General features: G+C 40.2%; 2 protein-coding genes across 11 annotated transcripts in view; one reads left to right on the plus strand and one right to left on the minus strand.

Moving 5' to 3' along the window:
* Positions 1-323: 323 nt before the first annotated feature.
* LOC129717379 (uncharacterized) lies at positions 324-24,426 on the minus strand. Its single transcript, XM_055667256.1, has 3 exons — positions 24,175-24,426; positions 1,798-1,983; positions 324-455 (listed from the first exon to the last, which is right to left on the minus strand). The coding sequence occupies exons 1-3, from the start codon at positions 24,283-24,285 to the stop codon at positions 324-326; spliced, it is 429 nt and encodes a 142-aa protein (XP_055523231.1). The 5' UTR covers positions 24,286-24,426.
* The window catches only part of LOC129719118 (ecotropic viral integration site 5 ortholog), a 71,757-nt gene continuing 53,530 nt past the window's right edge, over positions 6,526-24,752 (plus strand). For 2 of the 10 annotated variants that reach the window (XM_055670529.1, XM_055670538.1), the window contains exon 1: positions 6,529-7,424. The gene's annotated coding sequence lies outside the window, so the exon portion shown is untranslated. Of the gene's footprint in view, positions 7,425-24,752 lie in introns of all 10 variants that reach the window. The other 8 variants (XM_055670530.1, XM_055670531.1, XM_055670532.1 and 5 more) reach the window with 8 other exon arrangements.

The following is a 24,752-nucleotide window of genomic DNA, read 5'->3' on the forward strand; positions in this document are numbered from 1 at the left end:
CCAAACAACCCAATTGTCAAAAAACGGTTTCAACGACTAGACAATTTCTCTCGTCAAGATTCAACCAAAAAAAAAATTCGTTCGAAATAAGTTCGTTTCATCCCGAAGTCAAGATAATAGTACTGAACAGTTTGCTACTTTTATGGTGGCGAACCAGCCTGTGGCTGAAAGCCACCTTAATATAGTAATAATAAAAATAAAGTTTGCTACTTTTTTGAATATCCGGCATCATTCAGTGAGATCAGGACAAATGCTTAAAAATAGTATCCTAACCATTACCAAAGTTTACCAAAGAAGGTTTACCACTGTTTGGAAAATGGACTCTATTTGCTCATAGCTTTCAGCATACTGCTTCCGATACTCAGGTTGATGCTGCTTAATGTTGCCTTAAAACTTATATCGCAGCCGATCCATACCTTCAGTAGTACCTCTGAACCGGGTAATCCTCCCCAGAGCTGCGATTAATCCAAGCAACATGCTGACTATGACGAGGGAGAAAATATCATCGCACTCGTTTTTTTCTGTCATGAATAGCCAGCAACCATCACAGTAAGCGTGGAGATCCGACAAGTGCTTCAATATCTTGTCTCTTTTGTTGCCATTTTCGGGTTCGCATTGTCAATCGTCGTGAATATACAGAGTTCACTGGGAAATATCACTGCAATGCAAATCAAGGTGATTTTTGGAATATCAAAAATCGTTTTAGTAGCGTGATTATGTCAGTGCCAGCTTGAAGTTTGTTGCTATCAGGATTTTTTAAATTTGATCTGCTTTGCGGTCCGTGACGATCCCAACTTAAGTTATGGCCACAATGAACTAGGTTTATAATTTCAAACCAGTGGTTATAGGTGTCGCTTGGTGGACTGGCACAACAACCCCGAGTATTCGGAACACAACCGGAACAGGTCCGCATTTTTACATTTTTCAATGAGAGGCATGGTGGGATTTTAAGCACTGCTAAGCACTGCTTTAATCATCGTTACCATGTTACTGAAACATATTCCGGCCAAATATCCGAAACCAGTCGATTAACTCCGGCCATCCTCTTCGTTAAAAGAAAATATGAATGAAAACTAGGAGAAGCAAAACCGTTCCGAACCGAAATTGAACAGTTTCAAAGTTGAACCGTGCCAAAATTTAACAGGATCTGTATATAAATATACATACCCATACATATTTAAAAGTTTCCTGTTTTGCCAACCGCGATTTATTTTTTGCCGCGAACTGACACTGTCTTTAGTTTAACCTACAACAAGCACAATATTCAAGAATTAAATTAATAAACTCATACTGTCAAAAAACAAATAAAAATGCAATATTATTTTTCAGATATGAGATCATTTGAAAAATATTAATAGAATTCTTTTTATTCCAATTGGTGTTATGAAGAAGCATATTCTCTACTAAGAATAAAAATAAATGATAATACAGATTCAAAATGTACCAAACTAAAATACGCTCAGTTACAAAACGAAGTAATAGTTGTTTATTGACAATGCTTCTAGTCGCCGTGCAGCCAAACCGAACCAAGCGTTGAAAAACATTTACCGCCGCAATTGCTGTGTACAAGCTGTTACAGAGAATTTTTTGTTATAATATCATTATCAAATGCTCAAACGATTCGTTACTTTATAATAGATAGATTATTATTTCTCATATCCACTGGGTGTCAATAACTCAATCTGAGAAAACGGCGCTTAGTTCGGTCTTGGTTCATTTTGTAATGAACCATGCATCGTAGTTGGCTGATTCTGGTGTTGCATCATTTTGGCGTATTGTCAGTAGTATGATATTGACTTTCCGCAGCTCTGATCCTCCCATTGAAGTTATCAAACCAGCGGCTGGATCTTTAGCTGTTGTTCGCGCAGCCTGGGAGATGAACTGAATGCGGAAAGGGCTTTGATATAGAATCAGCTCCAACTTCGGTAACTTCAGTGCTCTGTTGATGAACGTCAGTTTGGTTGGTGGTTTTGTTACAAGCATCTGAAAAAAAAAAACATTTTATTCGGTTAGAGAAAAAAAAGAGCATTTATTATATTATTATATAATAGAACGAACTCTCTTACCTGATATGAAAGACAAAATAATTTTTTTATGAAATTTAGAAGTGCAACAGGAAATTAGTCTGAAAGTTGAAAAACAGTTGCTCTTAACTGTTGTAAGTATTCTCCAGCCTTAGCAGCGAGCGGAGTCCCTACAGCGCTCCAACAGCCTTAGGGTCGGCTTACTAGGGAAATTTCGCGGTTCCAGGAAAATGCTTGGTTGAGTCTCTACGTTCACAAATTTTATTCTTAGCTTTCGACCCCTCCTTAACTTTAGCTAACCTTTAACCACAGACTAACAGACGTAACACTGGAACCTAGTTCCATCGCCACAAAAAACGTTCATTTCAAATTTTCCATCGAAAAACACTCATCGCGCGAAAACGTCGTCTGGGGCGCTGTCATGCAATCCCATACACGCTCACTCTGGATAACCCAAAACTGAGTCAAAACCTAATCAGTTTCGCTGAAACCGTATGTATTCAAAATTGAGTAGAAGTTGTTTTACTCATTTTTGAGTACCACCGAATGTTATAAAAATTGAGTAAATATTACCCATATTATACCTGATGCGCGATGCGTAAAAGTTACTCATTTTCGACTCAAAAATGAGTACTTTAAGCTTCAATGAGGGAATTTTGGAAAAATTATCATTATTGACTCGATATTATTATATTTCGCCTTTTTAATAAATTTTATTTTAAAAAGGCTTATTTCTAGAAACTTACCTTTGTTCGCCGAGACACGGGAGATCTTTGAATTTATTCGCCGTATATCCAACCAACGAGTCCTGGTGAAAAAAAAATTGGCATCAGTTGCAGTAAATTATTTCAAATTATAAATTACCTACCGATAACAACTAATTTCCAACATTTCAATTTATTCCTTTTTTCAGAAGGTTTGCTTGGTTTGCTGTTTGCTTTCAATTGCAAAAAAATAACAACAACACGCAAGCACCAGTCACCCAATTTTGAGGAAATTTGCCGCCATGATCAATTAATTCTACTCATTTTTTGACGTCTTCGAACAACTGAACAAAATGATTAAAATTCAACTCAGCCGCTGAGTAGCCCAGAGTGAGCGTGTACACGCTCATTTTTTCTACTCTAAAGTGAGTTAGATATCACCCACTTTTGAAAAATGTGGAGGTACCCTAATTAGGGTACTTTTACGGTTACTCACTTCTGAGTAAGGGCATCATACGTCAAAAACTGAGTAGAATCTACTCTGTTCATGCGAACCAGAAATTAACGAAAATGAGTACAAGTTACCCAGTTTGCCTAAATACGGAAATTTTATGATTTTGGTTTTTGTAAATCTGACTCAATAAATAAAATAAATTCAGAACAATAAAAAACACAGATTTATTTTTTATCGAAATATTAGAAAATTTACTAAATCATTCCCGTGTCTTCATTGAATGCGGCATCCAACCGGTTGACAGCTGCCCGTGAACTGTGACTTACATTTTTGTGCCAGATAATCCGTCATCATTCGTCACCTAATACTGCGAAGGATTTAAATTGCATCGATTGTTGAGCACTGTACATCAATACAAATGTTTCCGTTTGTTATCACGAATAAACGAAGTCCGGCTTTAAACGGCATCGTAGAACACACAACATGCGGTTGTTCATTTTGAGGAGATCTTTTAGGTGTTTTCAAATCCTCTGCAATACTGATGTTGGGCTGAAATTATTATGAAATATTATACGTTGTTTGTAATGTAATTGATTAAGAAATTATTGATTTGATGAAAGATCAGATACTTACTGCTAGCCAACGATAAAAAAGCAACACCAATTGTTCTTCGGAAACCGATTACATTGCTGTTGAAAACTTTTGACATATACATATACTCAGAACTGAGTAAACATCATGGATAATAACTCAGAACTGAGTAAACATGGTAATTATGAAAATTTGGGTTAATGTTACTCAATTGTCCAGTACTCGATTACTCCCTTTTTGACATTTTGCATAAGAATACCAAACTGAGTAGATTCTAATCAGAATAGAGTTGAAATAAAGCAGCGTGTACATATTTTGTAGTTCCCCATTTGACACATGCAGTAACGCTGGCGCTGATGTCAAAAAACATGACGCAGCGCGAACACGCGAACAGCAGATGGTGCTATTGTTACTAACGTAAAGTACTGGAATCATCCAAACGATTATTTTATTGAAAATTTGTTCGACGTGTTATGTCTGTTAGTCTGTGCTTCAACTTTGTTTCTTCTCCGGGGCCCAGTTTCACCTTCGCACACCGTCCACCGTCTCGTTCGGCCCTCCTTCCCGCTGCACCGGGTTTCTGCACCACCACGTTCTGTCCGGCGTCGACTTGCGGCCTTTGCCCCTGATGGCGTCCTCAATCGCCGGCGAAGTGTCCAATGGGAATCGTGGTGTTCTCGACGTTTTTTTTTATCAAATACAGTGGGGTTCTGGGGAATACGCGTCATATTTTGGCCCGATTAGCTAATTGGTGACGAGGCAATTGTACCTTACTTGCTGTTCACTATATCCACACATTTTTTTCTATCTTTAAATTTCTTCTCGCTTTTGAAACTTTCGTAGGTCGCGACCTTTCAGTTTTGAATCTGGTTCCAAAGTGAGTGTAGTAGCTACAGCAGGTCATTCCTCCTTCCTCTAAGACATTGGCCTCGTCTAAATTCTCGCGCCAATAATCGTAGCCGCGCTTTTTCCCCATCTGTCATCTATATTTTCGCCTGCTCCGCGTAAATTCCGGGACTCGCGTAAAAGAACCGCATTAATTCCGGAATCCGCGTAAAAAAACGCGTAAATTCCGGAATCCGCGTAAAAAAAACGCGTGAATTCCGGAATCCGCGTTAAAAAACCGGGTAAATTCTGCGATCCGAGTGAAGAGATACCGAAATCCGCGTAAAAAAACGCGTAAATTCCGGAATCCGCGTAAAAAAAAACCCGCGTATATTCTACGATCCAAGTGAAGAGATACCGAAATCCGCGTAAAACAAAAATACCGCGTAAATTCCGGAATCCGCGTAAAAAACGCGTAAATTTCAAAATCCGCGTAAAAAAGGCGCTTAAAAAGCCGCGTAAAAAGCGACCTTAGGGTACTCAAGAATGCGATATTACTTACTTGGAATATATAGAACTATGCGAAAAACATTATGCTGCTCCTATTCTCGGAACCATTCTGAAATACACTACGGAATCCTATGGTCCCCGTGGTTCTGTGGTTAGCGATGTCAGTCGGCTAGCTCTTCCTCACACAGTTTCACAGGGTTTGATTCCCGATCGGGTCGAGGATCTTTTGGAGCTAAAAATTTCGTTGTACTCATCCTACACCTGCAAAATGTGCCAAAAACAAAACCGATAACGAATTCTCTCAACTAATTTAGTTGATCGAGACCGCTATTAGCCCTCCAGGATAGCCTGCGATATTGTTTGTTTGAATCCTATTTCGTTTGTTGATTATAAAAAATAACATCCGATTTTACTTTACATAATAAAGCGAACAGATTAAGTTCACATCTTACGACAACTGATCTAAATATCCATGGAACCAAGTGACGAAAATAGTCAACATGTGGTTTGACGAATTAGACTGATTCATATGTCGATTGCACAAGCACCCGATTTAGTTGATACATGCGTATTATATCATCTGTCAAATTCTTTTAGCGGGATAAGTTATTCATTTAGCGAATATCTTTATCCCACTGCATCAGGGCAAATCTGCCGAGCAATAAAACAACGGCATCGCGATTTACGACGCAAGTAAGAAAGAGATGCCAGATAATTGTTTACGAACTAAGCACGTGCGGTAGTGGGTTGAAGCTGACAAATTACATCATTTTGTGTGTAATTTAGAGGTTTATTGTTCAGTTGTTTGTTCTTTTATTTCTTCAACGCCTTCACCTGAAATATCGAGCGTAGCGATCCTCCATTTTTTAAGCAAGAAGTAGAGTGAGGTGCTTGCGCTTTATCATTTGGCTTCTCGTTGGATTTTTTCTATGAAAAAGTAATGACCAAATACATAAAATATTTACTACAGCAGTAAGACAGATGAGCAAAGTTCATTTTCTTTGACATAGTTTCACCGCAATGAAATTAGAAAACCTTTTCAAAGCAGGAAGAAAATACACAATCGGCGCTCCCCTTTGGAAAATTTTCCCAGTTGTCAGTTCATCCAACTAACGAACACGATTCGCTAGTTGGGTGGCAGTCATGTTCCAACCAACGAATTTCGGCTGTATGAGCAGGTTCCGTGGTGTCAATTTCAGTGTACTTAGCGTTACGCTTTTCTCTTTTCATTATCGGGATTTACACTCGAAGTTTTTCGCGTTACCCACATCTGACAGCTTGTTGACGTTTGCATCGCCCCGCATTAGTGTTGGTGTGCGATGTTTTTTCATGATTGCTTGCGCGACGTCGTCGTGTCTTGTTTTTTTAGCAGCACTCTTCCTCCCGCACCCGCAATCAAACACAGAAAACTATACAACCGCAAGCGCGTATACGAAAGCAGCAGCAGCAGCAGAACAGTACCAGTGGTGGAGTTGTAGGCAGTGGCAGACAGACAGCAAGCAGTTTGTGGGAAGAGTCATCAGCAAAAGTGAAAATTTTCATTCGTCTTGAGGTCCCGTTTGTCAGCAGTAAGCAGCCCAAATTTGCATGTTCGGTTTGAAGAAAAAAAGACAAGTTTCGTCGCGCAAGTGGTTTGTCTTCGCTAGGAGATTTGGCTTTTGTTTTTGCTATCGGGAATGTGCAATAATTTTCGGCTGGCTATAATGTGCAAAGCATAAAGTGGAAGGAGGATTGCGTGTTGAGGAAAAGTTTCGCTTTTGAGCCATCATCACGAGTGGTGAGGGGTGTGTTGGCTGCAAAAAAAAAGTGCAGAAGAAAGAGCTTCAGGTAAAGTGCATTTCGGCCACGGCAATAAAGGGAAATTCGAAACAATTTCCAGTGATAAGTTAGGGTAAAATTTGTACAGGCTTTTCGGGGCACAATAGTTCTCGCGAGTTTGAGTGTTCTGTGAGATTTCCAGCAGGAAATTTTTTTGGAAAATGTGCGAAAACAGCAATGCTTAGTAGCTTTGCAGCATAGCTTAAATTTTGTGTACAATGGTTTCGCTATTCGATTGATTTTTTCATCGCTGACTAGCTTCCACATCAGCTGCTGTAGTTGGATTACCGTTTAGCAGAAAGAAAAAAAAGAAAAACAAACGCAACCCCGGACAGAAGAAACCTTTAGTGGCAGCAGCAGCAACAGCAACAATAACACAAAGTGTGAAGCAAACAGTTGAAGAAGAGCCAGTTTCTCTTCATTAAAAATCTATTTCTATAGATTTTGTATGTACCTATTGAGTGTTGAAATATGAAATCTACAGCATTTTAGCACCAGGTAGGTTCAAGAAGAAATAACCGTGGTAGATTTTGAGGGTCGTGTTAATTTTAGGCCCAATGGAAACTTTTATTGATTAAGTTTACATTTTGATTATTTCATAGGAAAAAAACTGCAATAGTATTTCACAAATGTACAACTTAACAATTTAGTTCCAAGTAAGGTTACTAAATCGGACTGGTTTTTGTAAATTATATTATAAAAATCAATATTTAATTGAAATACCAATTGATTTCGAAAACACGTTGACTGGTTTGATCACCCCTAGTCAAGCGACAAGCATGAACAATCGTGATAGCAGCCCTTATGTTATGATCTTCTTTTCTTTTTTATTTACTATATAAAAATGGAATTCCGTAACGCTTGATCTTATTGATATTATTCCCTCCGTCTCTGTGGTGTACAGTATTCATCATCATTTAAAATCGTTCTAAATCAGAAAAACAAGCGGTGACATAAAGGTTTTTTAACTGGAAAATGTTCGCTGATGTTCAGGAAAGATATTTGGAGAAAAATAATTAGTATCTCATTACTACAATTTGAGATATTATTCACGAAACTACGTAAAACATGCAAAATTGTGACTTTTTAAGCTGAATTTGCCTCTAAATCAAAATTCAAAGTGATGACATGTGATTCTTTTTTCATTAAAATGTTTGTAAATGTTCAGGAAAGACATTCGAGGAAAAATAATTAGTATCTGATTACTAAAACTTGAGATATTATTCACAAAACTACGTCAAACATGCAAAATTATGACTTTTCAAGCTGAATTTGCCTCTAAATCAAAATTTAAAGCGATGACATGTGATTCTTTTTTCATTAAAATGTTTTTTGATGTTCAGGAAAGACATTTGAGGAAAAATAATTAGTATCTGATTACTAAAACTTGAGATATTATTCACAAAACTACGTAAAAAAATGCAAAATTATGACTTTTCAAGCTAAATTTGCCTCTTAATCAAAATTCAAAGGGATGACATGTGATTCTTTCTTCATTAAAATGTATGTTAACATTCAGGAAAGACATTTAAGGAAGAATAATTAATAGCTGATTACTAAAATTTGAGATATTATTCACAAAACTACGTGAAAAAAAAAAACAAAATTATGACTTTTTAAGCTGAATTTGCGTCTAAATCAAAATTCAAAGCAATGACATGTGATTCTTTATTCATTAAAATGTTTGTAATGTTAAGGAAAGACATTCGAGAAAAAAAATTAGTATCTCATTACTAAAACTTGAGATATTATTCACAAAACTACGTAAAACATGCAAAATTGTGACTTTTTGAGCTAAATTTACCACTAAACTAAAATTCAAAGCGATGACATGGGATAGTTTTTTCATTAAAATGTTTGTAAATGTTCAGAGAAGACATTTGAGGAAAAATAATTAATAGCTTATTACTAAAACTTGAAATATAATTCACAAAACTACGTAAGACATGCAAAAGTATGACTTTTTATACTCAATTCGTCTCCAAATCAAAACTCTAAGAGATGACATGTGAATTTTTTTTTATTAAAAAATTCGTTGATGTTCAAGAAAGACATTCGAGTAAAAATAACAGGTATTTGATCACTAAAACTCGAGATAATAATCACAAAACTACGTCATAGCAGCCCTTATGTTATGAGTTTTGAATAAAATTTTCTAATTTACTATTCGTCTGCTGTTAGTATTTCTAACTGATTTTTTTGTTTGGTTTTGGTTGTTGGTCTCTATGACATTGAAATAATACAGTACAGAAGTAGTTCCAAGTGTATCAGCTATTTCTGCAATTTTGGGCCATTCGAAAACCACGTGGTCATATGATCCATTATTATATTCCGAGGTTTGGCGAGATGGACCAACCATGGTCTCAGCCACTGTCAAACGACACAAACAAAGGAGAAAAAAAAATATTCCGAGGTTTTCAACCGTGAATAGTGAGATGTTACCTTCCCTCAATGGAAAATAATTAGGTAGGAAGAAGAAGGACAGATATGAAAAATAGATAAGACAAAAAATAAATAAATAAAATACGTAATCATGATTGATGGGCTGTTTGTGGACACTCAAACAGTTATCTATCAAATGTGCGATATAGAAAATTGCCATTTTCTTCAAATGAATAATCTAAAATACTTCAGCGTTTGTGTCTGAGACCCATTTGTTTTGATTGCTGATGAAGGATATCAAATAAAGGGTATCAGATTTATGTGCAAAAACCGCAAAAACAATCATTCGGCGTACAAGTACTACTCCTTATTCTCCAGGTCTCTTGACTAATTGAACGAATTGAGCGCTGAGATGCACCGTTTTCTAAACCTTGACTGTTTTTTCAAATTTTGAACTCTTCAGAAAAAAAACGGTCATAATTATAGCTATTACAGGCAAACTTCGATGTAAGGTACATTTCGATTTTTAGGTTGTACCTCATATCGAATTGTACCTTATATCGAATCATGAAACATTTTCAATAATAGGGCTTCAAATACTTCGTTTTGTTGTCATTTATCTACGTATAGTTTATTTTGGAAATAAAATCCAACTATAAGTGTTAATCAACTTGTTTTAAGTACAATTTGAAACAAATAGTTTTTTGGCTTTATAGGAGATCTTTAGCCCCGTGTGATGATTTATTTCCAAAAAGTATGTCATCTAGAAAAAAAGAAAAAAATCAAGCCGTTACGTTATTATCACTAATTTTTTTCTACATTTATTTACATTCATACAGACTTTTTATTGAAACTGCTTCTTTTTCTTCTTCTCGTTGTTATTTATTTTTTGGTCCGCTGTATAAGAACCATGAATATCTGCTTACGGGTTGACAACTTTTTCAATAATTTCTTCGTCTTTCAGGATTTCGAAATCTGCATTTTCTTCATTTTTTTGACCGTTTGAACTTATTTTTCTGTACACATAAGGGTAGCCTAAAGTTGCACTTTGCACACTGGTTTGAAACGTGAAAAACGTGATCGTCAACCTTTCGAGTGTGAAAATGCTATTTAAATGCTAAAGTGTATTCGACAAAGTTTTTGTTTATCTTAAGGGGAAACTTTTGATGCAAATATATTTTTGATTAATCTGCCTAAAAGTGCAATGAATTTAATTTTTTTTAATAACTTATCAAAACAAAGTTAGGTTTTTAGCAAAGTTGTAGGTAATGCATAAAAATTTTGCTGAAGACCATTTGATTCTATCTCTTGAATAATGATCACATACAGGTAGTTTTATACACACATTCTTAAAATGTTTGAAAATAAAAAAATACCAATCAACTTTTTTTGGGTGTGATTTCAGAGGCCTACTATATTCTGAACATACCTTAAGCATATTTCCATCTTTTTCATAGGTTTCATGATGTTTTTGATAAAAAATGCACATATTTTAAACATTTCCGAGTTCTAATAAAAATGTCTTTTAAAATTTCAAACAAATTCTCCAGGGATCAAACATTAAATTATTTTTTTTATCAGCTCCTGCGTTCCCATACATGTTAAACCACGCTATATCATGTTTTTTCAGCAACATTAAACTTTTCGGACGGGTTTTCAAACTTCCGCTAAGTGTGGAGTATTTTATGGACACTCCCCAAATGATCAATAATAACCAGAATAATAACCAGAGACGTTGACAAGATAACCAATATATTGTTTATAGAAGTTTTCATACCAATTTCGGAGTTATTTGTAACATAATAAAAATATGTACCTTATATCGAGGTAAAATGTACCTTATATCGAGTGACGCTATCCTCCTTGTTTTCATGAACAAAATATGTTTGAATCTTTATAAATAGCACTTTATTGCAGTAGCAATAAAATTATCAAGATGATAAATCAACGAGGAAATTCATTTTCCGTTGATTTTTATAACACAAAGTTACATCATAATTTGGCATTTGTCCACGGGGGGTGATAAAATCGTTAAAATCTGTCTACGTGGTTATGGATGGTCCCTTGAGAGAAATCGAAGATAGATACTTAATCACATACAGGGTGTCACCGTGAAAGTGATACACACATTTGAGTGCATCTTCGCACCGGGAGGCCTACTCGGTTAATCGAAACGAATCGGACGAAAGACCGTTTGGGGTTTAAGTCCCTTTAAGAAGAAATCAAACAATCAATCAGCACATGTTTATAGTTCACTTATAAGTGATCAAGGCAGTGTTTCACTTGCAAACAAAGAAGAAAATTTATCTCTTTATTTTAAAGCATAAATAATGTATATCACTTTCACCCTGTATTAAATCACAAAAAGCGTTAAATTTTCTGCTCATTTTTTTATTGAAACTTCATTTTTTTTATTGAAATTATTCCAAAATTTTGATCAAAAGATGCAAGACAAATATCAAAATTAAAAATTAAGATTTTTTCAATTTCAACATGTTTGTGAAAAATCAAATTCAAATTATACAATATAAATCTAATAGTATTTTTAAATTATGAAGCTCTTGACAACTAACTTTAATTGATTAATGAGCTTGAGTTTGAGTCTTTTGGTTGAGCTTCCGAAGAAACTTGCAAAAGAAGCCTGGTTTGGATCCCGATCACGTTACAAACACCAAGCAATAAGAAGACATCCCAGCAGGAAGACCACTCAATTTTAACCAAATGATATACTGCTGAATGTGACATCGCTTATGATAATAAAGATTATTGGCTTCGTAAAAAATTCAAGAATAATGAGCCGTGTTGAATAAATGCACTAATTATAAAAAAGGAGCCTGGAAGACGATATAACGAAATTCTTTTATTAGTGACCAACACTAACAATGATGTAGCAGTTTTACAACAAAGTAAGATAGCATTTGAAACAATCGTTATTAGAAATAACATACACTCAGGTCGCTTTTTACGCGTTTTTTTTACGCGGGTTTTTTTTTACGCGGATTCCGGAATTTACGCGGTTTTTTTTACGCGGATTCCGGAATTTACGCGGTTTTTTTACGCGGTTTCTTTTTACGCGGCACGTATCCCCCGCGTAAAAAGCGACTTTAGTATACTTTGATAGCGATGTTTTGAAACAGCGGTTCTTAACCGGGGGTTCACGACCGGCAACGAGGCCGCGAAACTCGTCTAAGGTTGGGAACCATCTATTCTAGAACAACTTCATTTATTACTTGGTAATCATATCTCATTCACATTTCTTTTTGTTATAAAATTAAAATTAAATTTTGTTATAAAATTAAGCATTTACTAATACTAGAAAACTTCACTATCCTCCTCACCTCTCTTTCATGCTCATTGGTCGTTACCTACACCAATGTGCACAAAATGAGAGTATTTGTATTAGTCTATTATCAGCACGTATATATAGATGGCGAGTGCAGCACCGTCTTTCTCTGTGAATATTGAATAATTCTTTTTTTAACAGTTTTACACATTGCGTTGTATGCTGGATAGAAAATAATATTCGTAATGGAATTAGTTTAATTTCTGAGTCAGTTATTGATCGAATCATCGAGGATTGAATTATGTGTGTAGTTCTAAAGAAACATGTTTTCATAAGAGTCTTATGATAAGACAGAATTTTATTGTTGTGATTTGTACTTTTTATGAGTAAATTATAAGTAAACCAATGTCGATGACTGCTTCCTTCAACATCCGCTTCATTATCGCGTAGTTTTTCTCTAAATGTTTTGTTTCTAGTTTTTTGAATCAATCGCACCGAAGTACTTTCAGGATAATTTAGTTGAATATTCAAAAATTTTTTATAATCAAAATTTAATTTTATGGTATTTTCAATGCGTTAACGCGAACAACACCAACATGACTGATAACTATTCAAAAATAATCTGCCTTACCAATTGGTCTTTCCATGTTTCTTAAATAGCGCCAGTAAAACGGATTGGGGAACAGGATATCTAGCGCCTGGAAAAACCTGGATTTATCTGGGAATTTTATTTTGTCTGGAAAAGTCAGAGAATTTTTCCAACTATCAGGGAAATGAATAATGAAAACACAGTATGTTTCCATTTAATTCTACTACCAAAAGATCGAATATTTTATATCAGGAAAATGTTGTTGTTTAAGTAGCATTTGGACCTAAAGATCAACTATAATTTTTGGACATTTGAATATTAAATATTTCTAGTTATTGATTCGGTAGTCATATGCAAGGTTGCATATTCAATTTTGGGGTGTCAATTCAATGCAATTGACCGCGTGCCGATAGGTCGCTCCACAAGTATAATCTTTAAACACAATGTACTACAAACTTGTAGTCCTTAAGCAATGCTACAAATTTGTGGAAGAGAGCAATGCTCTAACTCTAATGCCTTAAGTGTGAGAACCCATATTCAGCCAATATTCGCGCTGTATATTACAATATTTACCACGAATATTGACTGAATATTGCACTGAATATGGGCTCTTACGCTGCAGGCATAGGAGTTGGAGCATTGCAATATTCAACAAACTTGTACACTCAAAATATTTTTCACGTTATAATTACCGGAAAAGTTATGTGAATATTTTCCACTATCATTTTCACGTAGATTTGACGTGAGTGTCATTTGAGTTCATCATGAACTAGTGAGATGATTTATCCTATGATATGAATCTTATGCAGTAGACATATGCATTTCATGTGAATTTCACGTAGAATTCATTTACTGGTAAAGCGAAAAGCATTTGAGTATCCGATAGCTACCACGTTTTATGCAAAGTATATTTTTTATTTATTCCTTTAATTTTTAATAGATCAGAAATTGTTTTCAGACATTATCGACATATATTGCGAAATAAATCTCGGGTATACAAATTCGTCAATTCGTAAATGAATAAAACGACATCAAAACTGATAAATATTACGACATTCATCGGCGATGGTTACTATCCGCTGAAGTTGCTTGTGTTCAGGTAACTCCCCACCACCGAACTAAAGCGGTGTGAAACCTGTAAGCTAATGACTGAATATTATTAAGATTTTCCAAAAACTCACTTATTTGCAAACCATCGAGAAATTCTGTTTTTGTTCTAACACTGAATCAGACAAACGTTTCGCCATTTTGATTTTTGGATATTTTCGCACAGAGAATTCACGCGATACATCATGTTTGACGTTGTCAAGTTCCCGTAGATGATACGTGATAAACCATGACATACATGTGATTTTCACGTAAATGTTATGTTTGTCACATAAATCATGCAAAATGACAGAAAATGAACGAGTATAGGAACTTTCACGTAAAAATCGTTCCTTTTTCACAGGGTATATTTTTCTATGGAAAGACAAAATTTTTATCTAGAGCTCTGCCAAAGAGACTATAGAGAAATTTTTTTTTTAAATCATAACTTTTTCTTGATTTCTCCACGATCGGACCGGTTCCATTATTTAGATAATCTTTCGCAGCTTTTTTTTTAAAATCAGATTTTCAAAAAATGAGCTTTTTAGATATCTAGGGAGAATAGGGGCATAATGAGCACCCTAACTTGGTTGCTGATTTAAGCAGGTAAAACAACAAAAATTTTAAGCTGTCTTCAGTGCAAAATTTGGATAAACTATCTATGATTAAAGGTACACTATTCACAAATTGAAAAGTTAATCGTATAATGGTGAAAAACACAAATTAGATTCATGCATCAAAAACTAGCAATCAGTCGATTTGTGGGGCACAATGAGCACCCCACTGGGGCATAATGAGCACCCACGGGATATAATGAGCACTCTTATAGAACATATCTTGAAACTATGTAGAAGTTCAACTAATGGGCCAACGTTTGTCGTGAGATGCCGTGATATTTGGCGGCTTGTTTCGTGAATGTTACGTCGCACTTCATAGTGGCCAATTCTGCCTTCAGTCCCTTTTTCTGACCGATTCGGTCTCAAAGATTTTCTTATATATGTTCGCACCATCACTGTAAACAAACACTGACTATGGAAACAGACAAACTCACAAATCTACTGAGATGAATTTCAGGTAAGTTTATGTGACAAGGTGTGCTCATTTCACCCCACCTAAAGGTGACCATTTCGCCCCTACCGAATTAGTTAAAGCTAACATGAGATTTTAACACTAATGATAGCTTAAAATTAAAACTTCAATGATGGTGAAATTCGGGGTACGACTCATACGTCATATTGATGTGTCTACATACTTGATTGGGCCACTTAAACGACCGTAGAAGCTTATTTTGTAGTGCGCATTAATATTAATTTTTCCAACATCCGGGAACCAAGTTGATTTTTTCAATATATTTCCATATTTTAAATAGACAAATTACTTTTGTTCTACATAAATAGATACTGTAGTAACTACGGAAGAGTTTCACATACCATATTGTATTAAAATATGCGTAGTTTCGCATAAAAGAGGGGTGCCCATTTCGCCCCGTGTGCTCATTATGCCCCCTATTCCCCTAATTAATTTTTAACGTTTCTTTGGACTTTTTTCAAAAAAAATTGTATATTTTTTCGGAAAGACAAAATTATTATCTACAACTTTGCCTTAGACGTCACACCGATCAAACAAATTGTTTTGGCCCCAAAAATATTTGTAATCATCAATACCTTTCCAAAATAGCATTTTTCAATAGCTTGTCAAAAATGAGTCGTGTTCCAAAAAATTAAACCAATAGTACAAAATCAAAAATGGTCAATTGAATTGGTTGTCCTTTTTCAGTGGAATTGCTCTAGGGTTAAGCTGACCCGAAGTACTGTTTTGAACGAGACATTTTTCTCAAACCATGTTGTACTGTTTCTGGAAACCTTCCTAAGCCAGTGGTCGTAGGTTCGAGTCTCGGCTCGGGAGGGACTGTTAGTGGCAGTAGCATCGTAGCGCTAGCCCTGCAACTGTCCTGTACATTACACGGTTGGCTGCAAAGTCTATGCACAATAAATAAAAGGTCAAGTTCCGAATCGGCGGAAGGACTTTGCTTTTTTTACTGTTTCTGGATACTGCCTCAAAAATTTTCGCATGAAGCTTCAATGAACACAAAGTTCGAGACAGTTGCAAACCGTGTGTTTGAATATTTTGTGTATGTGTATGTGTGTGTGAGTGTGTGTGTGTGTGTGTTTTTTTTTTTAAAGGTGGCGGGGAAATCTGCAAACAGACACCTGAGAAGAGAACTCAGGGTGTGGGGATGAGACTAGGGGAGAGATGCTGGGGTAGTTACACTCGCCCAGACACCTACTGATCCCTGTCCCGACCCACTAAAACCCCTCCAGTCTCCAGCCCTGGTCTTCCCGGAACGACGGTTAAGTATTACGTCGGGGAGTGGCTTTTGTGCGTGATGCACCCTCTTTACTCTTATAACCTCCTAGCCAACTACCTGGAGACTGGTAATTAGCTACCACTGGCGTGTTGGTGGTTGACCCGCCACACACGTTGCAGCTCCAGAACAATCTGAGAGGCGGCCGCACAGACCGCGTTCCAGATGTCCGGGTCGTCGCACATCCTCCGGACTAGATTGTCCGGAGTAGTGCCAGGCCCGCTCACAGCCATCATGTTGCTCCTCGCTCTTACGAAACGGGGGCATACGAAGAAGACATGCTCAGCAGTCTCCTCCTCCTCCACGCACTCGGGACACGGGACACCGCGTGTCCGAACCTGTGCAGATATTGCCTGAAACAACCATGGCCTGACAGGATTTGTGTCAGGTGGAAGTTCACTTCACCATGTCGTCTCCCGACCCAGCCGGATATCTCCGGTATGAGTCGATGCGTCCATCTGCCCTTTGTGGAGTTGGACCATTCCCGCTGCCAGCGGAGCATCGAGAATGACCTTCTGGTACCTCGTATGCCCCTTGTGTCACGTTGGTCGAAACACTCTCTGTCCTCCTTGATGGCGATGCTGATAGGCATCATGCCGGACAAGACACAGATTGCATCGTATGACACCGTACGATACGCACTCGCAACTCTCAGGCACATGAGCCTGTAGGTACTTTCCAGTTTACCACGGTAACTGTTAGTACCTAGCGCTCTGGACCACACTGGCCCACCATACCTAAGTATGGACGAAACCACGCTGGCAAGAAGTCTTCGCTTGCTGCCATAAACCGCTGAGCTATTGGACATCATACGAGATAGTGCTGCAATAGCCGATGAGGCCCTCTTACAGGCATAGTCGACGTGACTCCCGAACGTGGGCTTGTCGTCCACCATAACCCCCAAGAGCTTCAGGGATCGCTTCGAGGTGATGGTGCAGTCTCCGACTCTGACCACCGCCTGTTGCTCCGATTTACGGTTGTTCACAACCGTGACCTCCGTCTTATGATGCGCGAGCTCCAGTTTCCTGGAGCGCATCCAGTCCTCGACCTTGCGTATACAGTGCGCGGCCGTCAACTCGACCTCCTCGATAGACTCGCCGTAAACCTCCAGCGTTATGTCGTCTGCAAAGCCGACGATCACAACCCCTACAGGGAACTTGAGTTTCATCACTCCGTCATACATGACATTCCACAACACCGGGCCCAGGATAGAACCTTGCGGAACTCCTGCGGTAATTGGGACGCACTTCTGACCCTCCTCCGTGTCGTAAACAAGTACTCGATCCTGGAAATAATTTTCCAGAATCTTGTACAGCGACACCGGTACATGGATGCTCCTGAGCGCGAGCGCTATGGAGTCCCAACTGGCACTATTGAACGCATTCTTCACGTCGAGCGTGACGATTGCGCAGTAGCGTATTCCCCTTCTCTTGCGCTGGATTGCTACCTCCGCCGTCTTGATGACGGAAGAGATTGCGTCCAGCGTGGACCTGCCCTTCCGGAAGCCGAACTGGTTACTTGCCAGACCGTGTACACCCTCCGTGTACCTCACCAGTCTGTTGAGGATGATCCTCTCAAGCACCTTGCCCGCGGTGTCCAGCAGGCAGATAGGCCTATATGCCGATGGGTCCCCTGGCGGTTTCCCAGCCTTCGGCAATAAGACCAGTCTCTGCCGCTTCCACCTGTTTGGAAAGAGACAGTCATCCAGGCACCTCTGCATGACTGCCCTGAACAGCCCGGGGGCCGTTTTTATCGTCAGCCTGATCGCCAGGTTAGGGATACCATCCGGTCCCGGTGCCTTGCTCACCTTTAGGGATTTGGCGATCACGATGAGTTCCTCATTCGTAACCCTTGCCTCCCCCCCTGCCTCGACACGGCTGTCGTCGCTCACGGATTGGATGCTCGGCAGGTTGGCCGACCATCTCTGGTCTATGTCTGAGATACTGGAACGTCGGACGTGAGACTCGACTGCCGGAGGCCAAGGACTTGGCTCGTGGCGTGGAAAGAGTCCCTCGATAATACGCTCCAGCATCGCTGGTGATCGCTCTGCAGGCGCCAGCGCGCCTTTAGTCTTGGCCATTACGATCCTGTAGGCGTCACCCCACGGATTTGTATTGGCACTCGCACATAGCCTATCGAAGCAGGCCCTCTTGCTGGCCTTTATCGCACTCTTTAGCATCGATCTTGCCGAACTGAATGCTGCGTGGCGCTCTGTCCTCTCTTCTTCGTTTCGCGCACGCTGCATCCTCCGTCTTGCACGGAGGCACGCACTGCGAAGGTCGGCTATCGCGTCCGTCCACCAGTAAACCGGTGGCTTTCCATTCCTAGGTTGGCGAGTCCTAGGCATGGTGGCGTCGCACGCCCGCGATAGCATAGCAACTAGTTGGTCAGCAGTCGGGCGGAGCCAACTGCCCCCCTCGCGCTACCTTCTCATTGCCTCTTCGAATACCTCGGCATCAAAGTGCGATGTCTTCCACCCGCGAACGGTCGGAGTGTTGGTTCTACCCGTCGTTTGCCGCCTCTCGTTGTTGTCTACACTATAACAGACCGCCTGGTGGTCGCTATTAGTGTAGCCATCGTCTACCCTCCAGTTCTTGATCAGTCCTGGGCTGGAGAACGTCACGTCGATGATCGACTCCGCACCATTTCTGCTAAATGTACTTTTGTTCCCAACGTTGGCCAGATCTAGGTTGAGCTTTGCAAAAGCCCCCAACAGGATCTGGCCCCTCTGGTTCGTGAAGCGACTTCCCCACTCAACAGCCCAAGCGTTGAAGTCGCCCGCCACCACCAACGGCGTTAGGCCCGTTAGCTCCATGGATAGGAGGTCGACCATCTGGGTGAACCTTTCGGTAGACCAACGTGGCGGAGCATAGCAACTGCAGTAGAACACTCCGTTTACCTAAGCAACTACGTACCCTTCTTCTGAGGTTGAGACAACCTCCTGAACCGGGAACTTGCTCGTCGTACATATGGCCGCCAAACTGGACTTATCCGCAACCCAGTTACCGTTTCCGGGAGGGATGCGGTAGGGATCCGATATGACGGCGATGTCCGACAACGACTCAGTGGCTGCTTGGTGTAGCAGCTGCTGAGCCGCGAAGCAATGGTTCAGGTTCAGTTGCGTCACCCTTACGCCCGTGGTTTCGCAGCCGGCTTACCGGCTGGGCACCTGGCGCCTCCCATAAAGTGTTTGGCGTCCCGTTTCCCGGAACATACCATGCACTTGGGAGACTCCACACAGTCCTTTGCTTTATGGCCTGCACCTCCACATCGCCTGCACAGCTGGCTCCTATCGGGCCCCTTGCAGGTCCAGGACTTATGTCCGCCCTCAAAGCACCGGAAGCAAATGTCTGGTTGCTGTAGTATGCCCAGAGGACATACAGACCAGCCGACCTTCAACTTGCCCTCTTTCAGGGCCAGGTTAGCGTCCGCCGACGGTAGTCGGAAGGTAGCTATCTGGGTCCCCGCCGGACCTTTGCGGAGGCGGATTGACTCCTTAGCCACCTCCACCCCGCACTTCGCTCTTAGGGCTTGTGCAATGTCGCACCCCTCAGTGATTTCGTCCAGGTTTTTAAGCTGGAGAGTCACTTCTGAGGTGAGCGCCCGCACTTGCACCTCCTTCCCTAGGACCTTTTCAGCTACCGTTTTGTAGGTAGCCCCCTTGTTCTTGGCGTCCTTCCGGAGCTCAAGTATCATCTCGCCAGTGCGAGATCGGCGGATACTCCGCACATCCGCCCCCAGATCCTTGAGCTGGGTTTCCCCCCTCATCTTCTTTAAGACTTCTGAGTACTTCGACCCATCCGTCTTGAGTATGAGGGCATCACCCCTACTCCGCGCCTTTTTGACCTTTTTTGGTCCTCTGGCCGCTCCGCCATCATGTCGCGTCGCACCTTCCCGACGCTTCCTACCCTCTACGGTAGTCCAAGGGTTGCCCGTAGCCTCCACCTGTGCCTTTTCCGCGGTGGACCTTGAACCGGTTGGCGTGTGTTCCCGTGGGAGTAGCACGACCAATCGTTTCTTGGTGTTCCTGGGGGCCGTTTCCCCTGGGGACTGCCTCGTTCGCTTAGCGACCTGCCCCGTGGAGCAGACCGACGCGAACGAGGGGGCGTCTGTCTGCACCTCTTTAGATGCAGTCGCCCTCCCGGTCCTGGACGCTTTCTCGGCCGCCTTCACCCGAGCTACGAGTTCTTCGTGCTCCTTTCTGGCTTCATCAATGGTGCTCCGAAGCAGGAGGAGGCTCTGCTTCAGGTCGCCAGCGATGTTTCGCCTGTTCGCCAAGAACTCGATTATGGCATCGAGTTGTTCAGACAGCGCCGCCACTCTTGGCCGCGTGTCCATACACCTTTCGACGGCCTTGACTAGCAAGGGACCGTCTACCGAGATGTCTGGTGTGGACACCGACGGATTCGCCGTTTTTCCACCTCCAGACTTCGCCGCATCCGTCTCCGCCTTCTTCTGCGGAGACCGCTGGATGCCACCTCGTGCGAAGGGATTTGGTAACCCCTCCGCACCCGTCTCTTTTGTTTTTGAGTTCAACATTTTTGTTTATTGGGTCCCCCTACCAGCCGCTATCCTTATCCATAATGGAGTAGTCGCCTAAATGGTCCCAAGGTAGTCTATGCCGGAGCAGTGAGGCCATGGCTAGGGGCGGCTGCCATAGCGCCTTATGGGCAACTATGACACCCCCGACCGGCGCAAGTCAGGAAAAGACATCTGATCCTACTCCTGCCGGGTTCCCACCAGGCAATGGACTCGGAACGTACTGGAAGGCCTGCCAGGTTTTACGGGACGGAGACCCCTGCACCGGTTGTAATCTCGCCGTTTCAAGCCGTTATCACACGACATTACTAAGGGAGCTCGGCGCAGGTGCCAGCCCAAAATCATGGTACGAAAACGAGATCCGACTCTTATCCTATAGTGATGCGACCAGTTGCCGTAATTGGGAACATTACTGGCATCAGTCCCAATGGGCGGTATAGTGCATTTGGGTGGTGGGAGCGGCACTACTCGCTCCGTCGGAGCTGCTTCCGGCCAGTGTGGCTTTTGCGAGAATTCAGCGGCCCAGTGCCTGAATCACGCCACGACCTAGGCTAGCTCCCGAATATATATTAATGATTATTCACTGAGAGTGAAGGTGGTCTAAAATCATCAAAAACTAGTCCACGAGGAATATGACTTATGAAATTGTCCAAATTTGCATGTTACTTTACGTCTTGGGTTTTTGTTAAGAAGAAATATGTAATACGCTGTGGAGAAAATTGGGACTCAACATTGCCTTCGAGGAAAAAATTTCAAAAATAACAAAAAAATGTATTGTTATAATATTTGTTCATCTTAAGAACTAATCTGGGAACAAAATAAAAACACTTTACGTATTGCAACTTGTTGTTTTGAGTCTGCTTGAACCGATTGTTTGTATGCAACAAAAATCGCCAAAAATACACTTTATTTTCGAATAATATTTTAGCATGAAAAACACCCATTAAATAGCAGGAAATGCATGAATAATAGCAATGCGAACATATATCCACACAATCAGTGAAGATTACGACAAATCCCAAGCACTACGAGCGCTTTTTTACCACATTTTTAGAAAAGAGGTACAGTGATCAAAGTCACCCCAGTTTACGGTATCAAAATGTAAAAGTTAAGCCCCGTTATGAAACTCCATTATCTCAGAAACTACCCAACCGATCTGAACAAAATAGGTATCAAATGAACGGACTGTCTTCAAAACCCTATCGAACGAATTTTATGATGATTGAACATGGAGTTCGAGGGTTTTGAAAAGAAACGTGTTCAGAAAACTTTTTTAAATTTTCTCGTTTTGCCAAAGATGGCATGACTGATTTCAACAATCTTAGCTTTAAATTAAAGGTTTAGTTGGTTTATTTGTACCTTTTCCATTTGATTGTAACACTGGTTGACAAAATCGAGGAAAATGCTGCTCTAAAGCTCACAATAGTTACCCTAGATAGAAAAAAATTCGCAAAAATGGTTCAAAAGCTATAATTTTTCAATTTTTTCTCAGTTTGACCTTCGGGCCACATTTGTGTTGACCAGTGTAATCGTCCTTTTATTTTATCCATTATGTGTTAAATTGTAACAAAAAAAAAATATTGAAAGTTTATTGTCTCAAAGATTACACGACTTATTTAAAGAATTCAGTTATTTTGGCTGTTTTCCAGAAACTGAAAGTGGTCATCTTTCAATTCAAAATGGTGTCCACGGTCAATGTTTGGTTTCTATGCATCATCTCGATTACGAAAATATTCATATTGAGTATTATTCGGTCATTTTCGGTTGGTTCCTAGAAGTTGCCATCTTACAATTCAAAATGGTGCCTGAGGTAAATTTTGAGCTCATTGCATCATTCTGGTTCCGGAGATACTCATATTGGATGGTATTTTGTTATTTAAGGCTGTTTTTCACAAACCGGAAGTCGCCATCTTGGATGGCATTTGGAGGCATTTGGAGACATTTTCTGGCCTCTGGGCATCATCAGAAGAGGGAGGGGTGTCGAACCTCTATGAAAACTTTTCTTGCTCTCATGAACCTCAACATATCGAATTTGGTTCCATTTACTTGATTATTTCTCGAATGTGCAAAATTATGTGTTCCATGTGTAGGAAATTCCAGCCTTCCAAGAGAGGGAGAGGTGTCAAACTATTATGGACATATTTGTTACCACTAAAAATATTCCCCTGTCCAATTTGATTCCATTCAGTTGGTTAGTTCTCGAGATATGCAGAAATGTGTGTTTCATTTGTATGGGACCCCTCTCTTCCAGAAGAAGAAGGGGTCTCGAACTATCTTAGTCACCTTCCTCGGCCCCTAAAACCCGTATATACAAAATTTCACGCCGATCGATTTAGTAATTTCCAAGCCTATATGGATCAGGCAGACAGACAGACAGACAGAGCTACATTTTCATATGTTTAGATTGTATAGTCAAATGCGTAGGACGGCTGGAATAGGACTAGTCATAATATTTTTCAGAAAAAGTGGTTATAAACATTGGAAAACGAATGAATTGAATTTTAAAAAATACAACTGCGCAGATTGGCTTCGAAATCACAACTCCTTAATTTCCGGTCAATGTGCGTTTCCAATTACTCCACCGCAAACATACATGTTCTACTATTGTAACGCTTCCCACCCAAAGTAACAAATTTATTACTTGACCCGCAAACCAGAATAGGGTTTGTATATGAGGAATTTTAGTTCAGTCAAATGTGCATAAAAGGTCGACAAAAAAATCATGCAACAAGTCATTGTTCAACATTTCAAAAGCCTAGAAAATATATTGTACTATTTTGTACGATTTTGTACTGTCTTCAGCCACTGTGCCCATTGCTAAATGATCTAAGTTTTTGATTTTTAAAGCTAGGAAAAGTCAAGCACATTTTTAATCATTCGGTTGATGAATCAATTTTCCTCTCGTCTGTCAAGCGTTCACAGCTTCCCCCAACCCCCCCCCCCCCCCTAATTCTAGACGCGCGGTGGCGAGCGTTCTCAGGTGAAAGTAATTTATTCCACTTACTGCAACCACAAAGGTAATCACTTTCTTCCAGTCTGGTTGAGACTCCTTCGATGGTGCTTCAGGAGGATCCATTGCATCGTCAACGCACCACACTGCTGCAAGAAAACTCATCGAAAAACTATTTAGATGGCACACCAACTAGCAGCGTGCTGAATTAATTAACACCAATTATCGCGGATCGCTTCACTCGACTCCATCACATTTCCTCCTCTTTCTATTTACTTCACGTTGGTGGACTTTTTATTTCGGTAAGGTATGGCAACTGCACTCGAGAAGAAGCTGTAAAGCTATAAAGATGACTATGATTCAATTATCTGCTAACATCGCTGCCGGGCACACAGACATGGTTGTTACTCTGATGTTGGTAATGTTTCATCAAAAATAACACCATGTTAGATCATGGGCATCCATTTTCCAGTCTAGAGCAGGAAGGTGAAAACTCGTAAACCTGAATGGATTGTGGAAAAGAATATTTATCCTGTAAATATTTCATGGAAATGAAATATAATTATCCAACCCATTAGGATTTCAGTTAGTACTAATCGCAAAATGAAATACTAGCTAGACAAGTGTTATGT

The sequence above is a fragment of the Wyeomyia smithii genome, chromosome 1 (assembly GCF_029784165.1).
Source record: "Wyeomyia smithii strain HCP4-BCI-WySm-NY-G18 chromosome 1, ASM2978416v1, whole genome shotgun sequence".
Classification (NCBI taxonomy): domain Eukaryota; kingdom Metazoa; phylum Arthropoda; class Insecta; order Diptera; family Culicidae; genus Wyeomyia; species Wyeomyia smithii.

Coding starts and splice junctions, on each gene's coding strand:
- LOC129717379 (XM_055667256.1), bottom strand. CDS start 24,285: ATGAGTTTTCTTGCAGCAGTGTGGTGCGTTGACGATGCAATGGATCCT. Junction 1,984..24,174: donor TGATTACCTTTGTGGTTGCA/GTAAGTGGAATA, acceptor TTTTTTTTTCAG/ATGCTTGTAACAAAACCACC. Junction 456..1,797: donor GAGGATCAGAGCTGCGGAAA/GTCAATATCATA, acceptor GATTAATCGCAG/CTCTGGGGAGGATTACCCGG.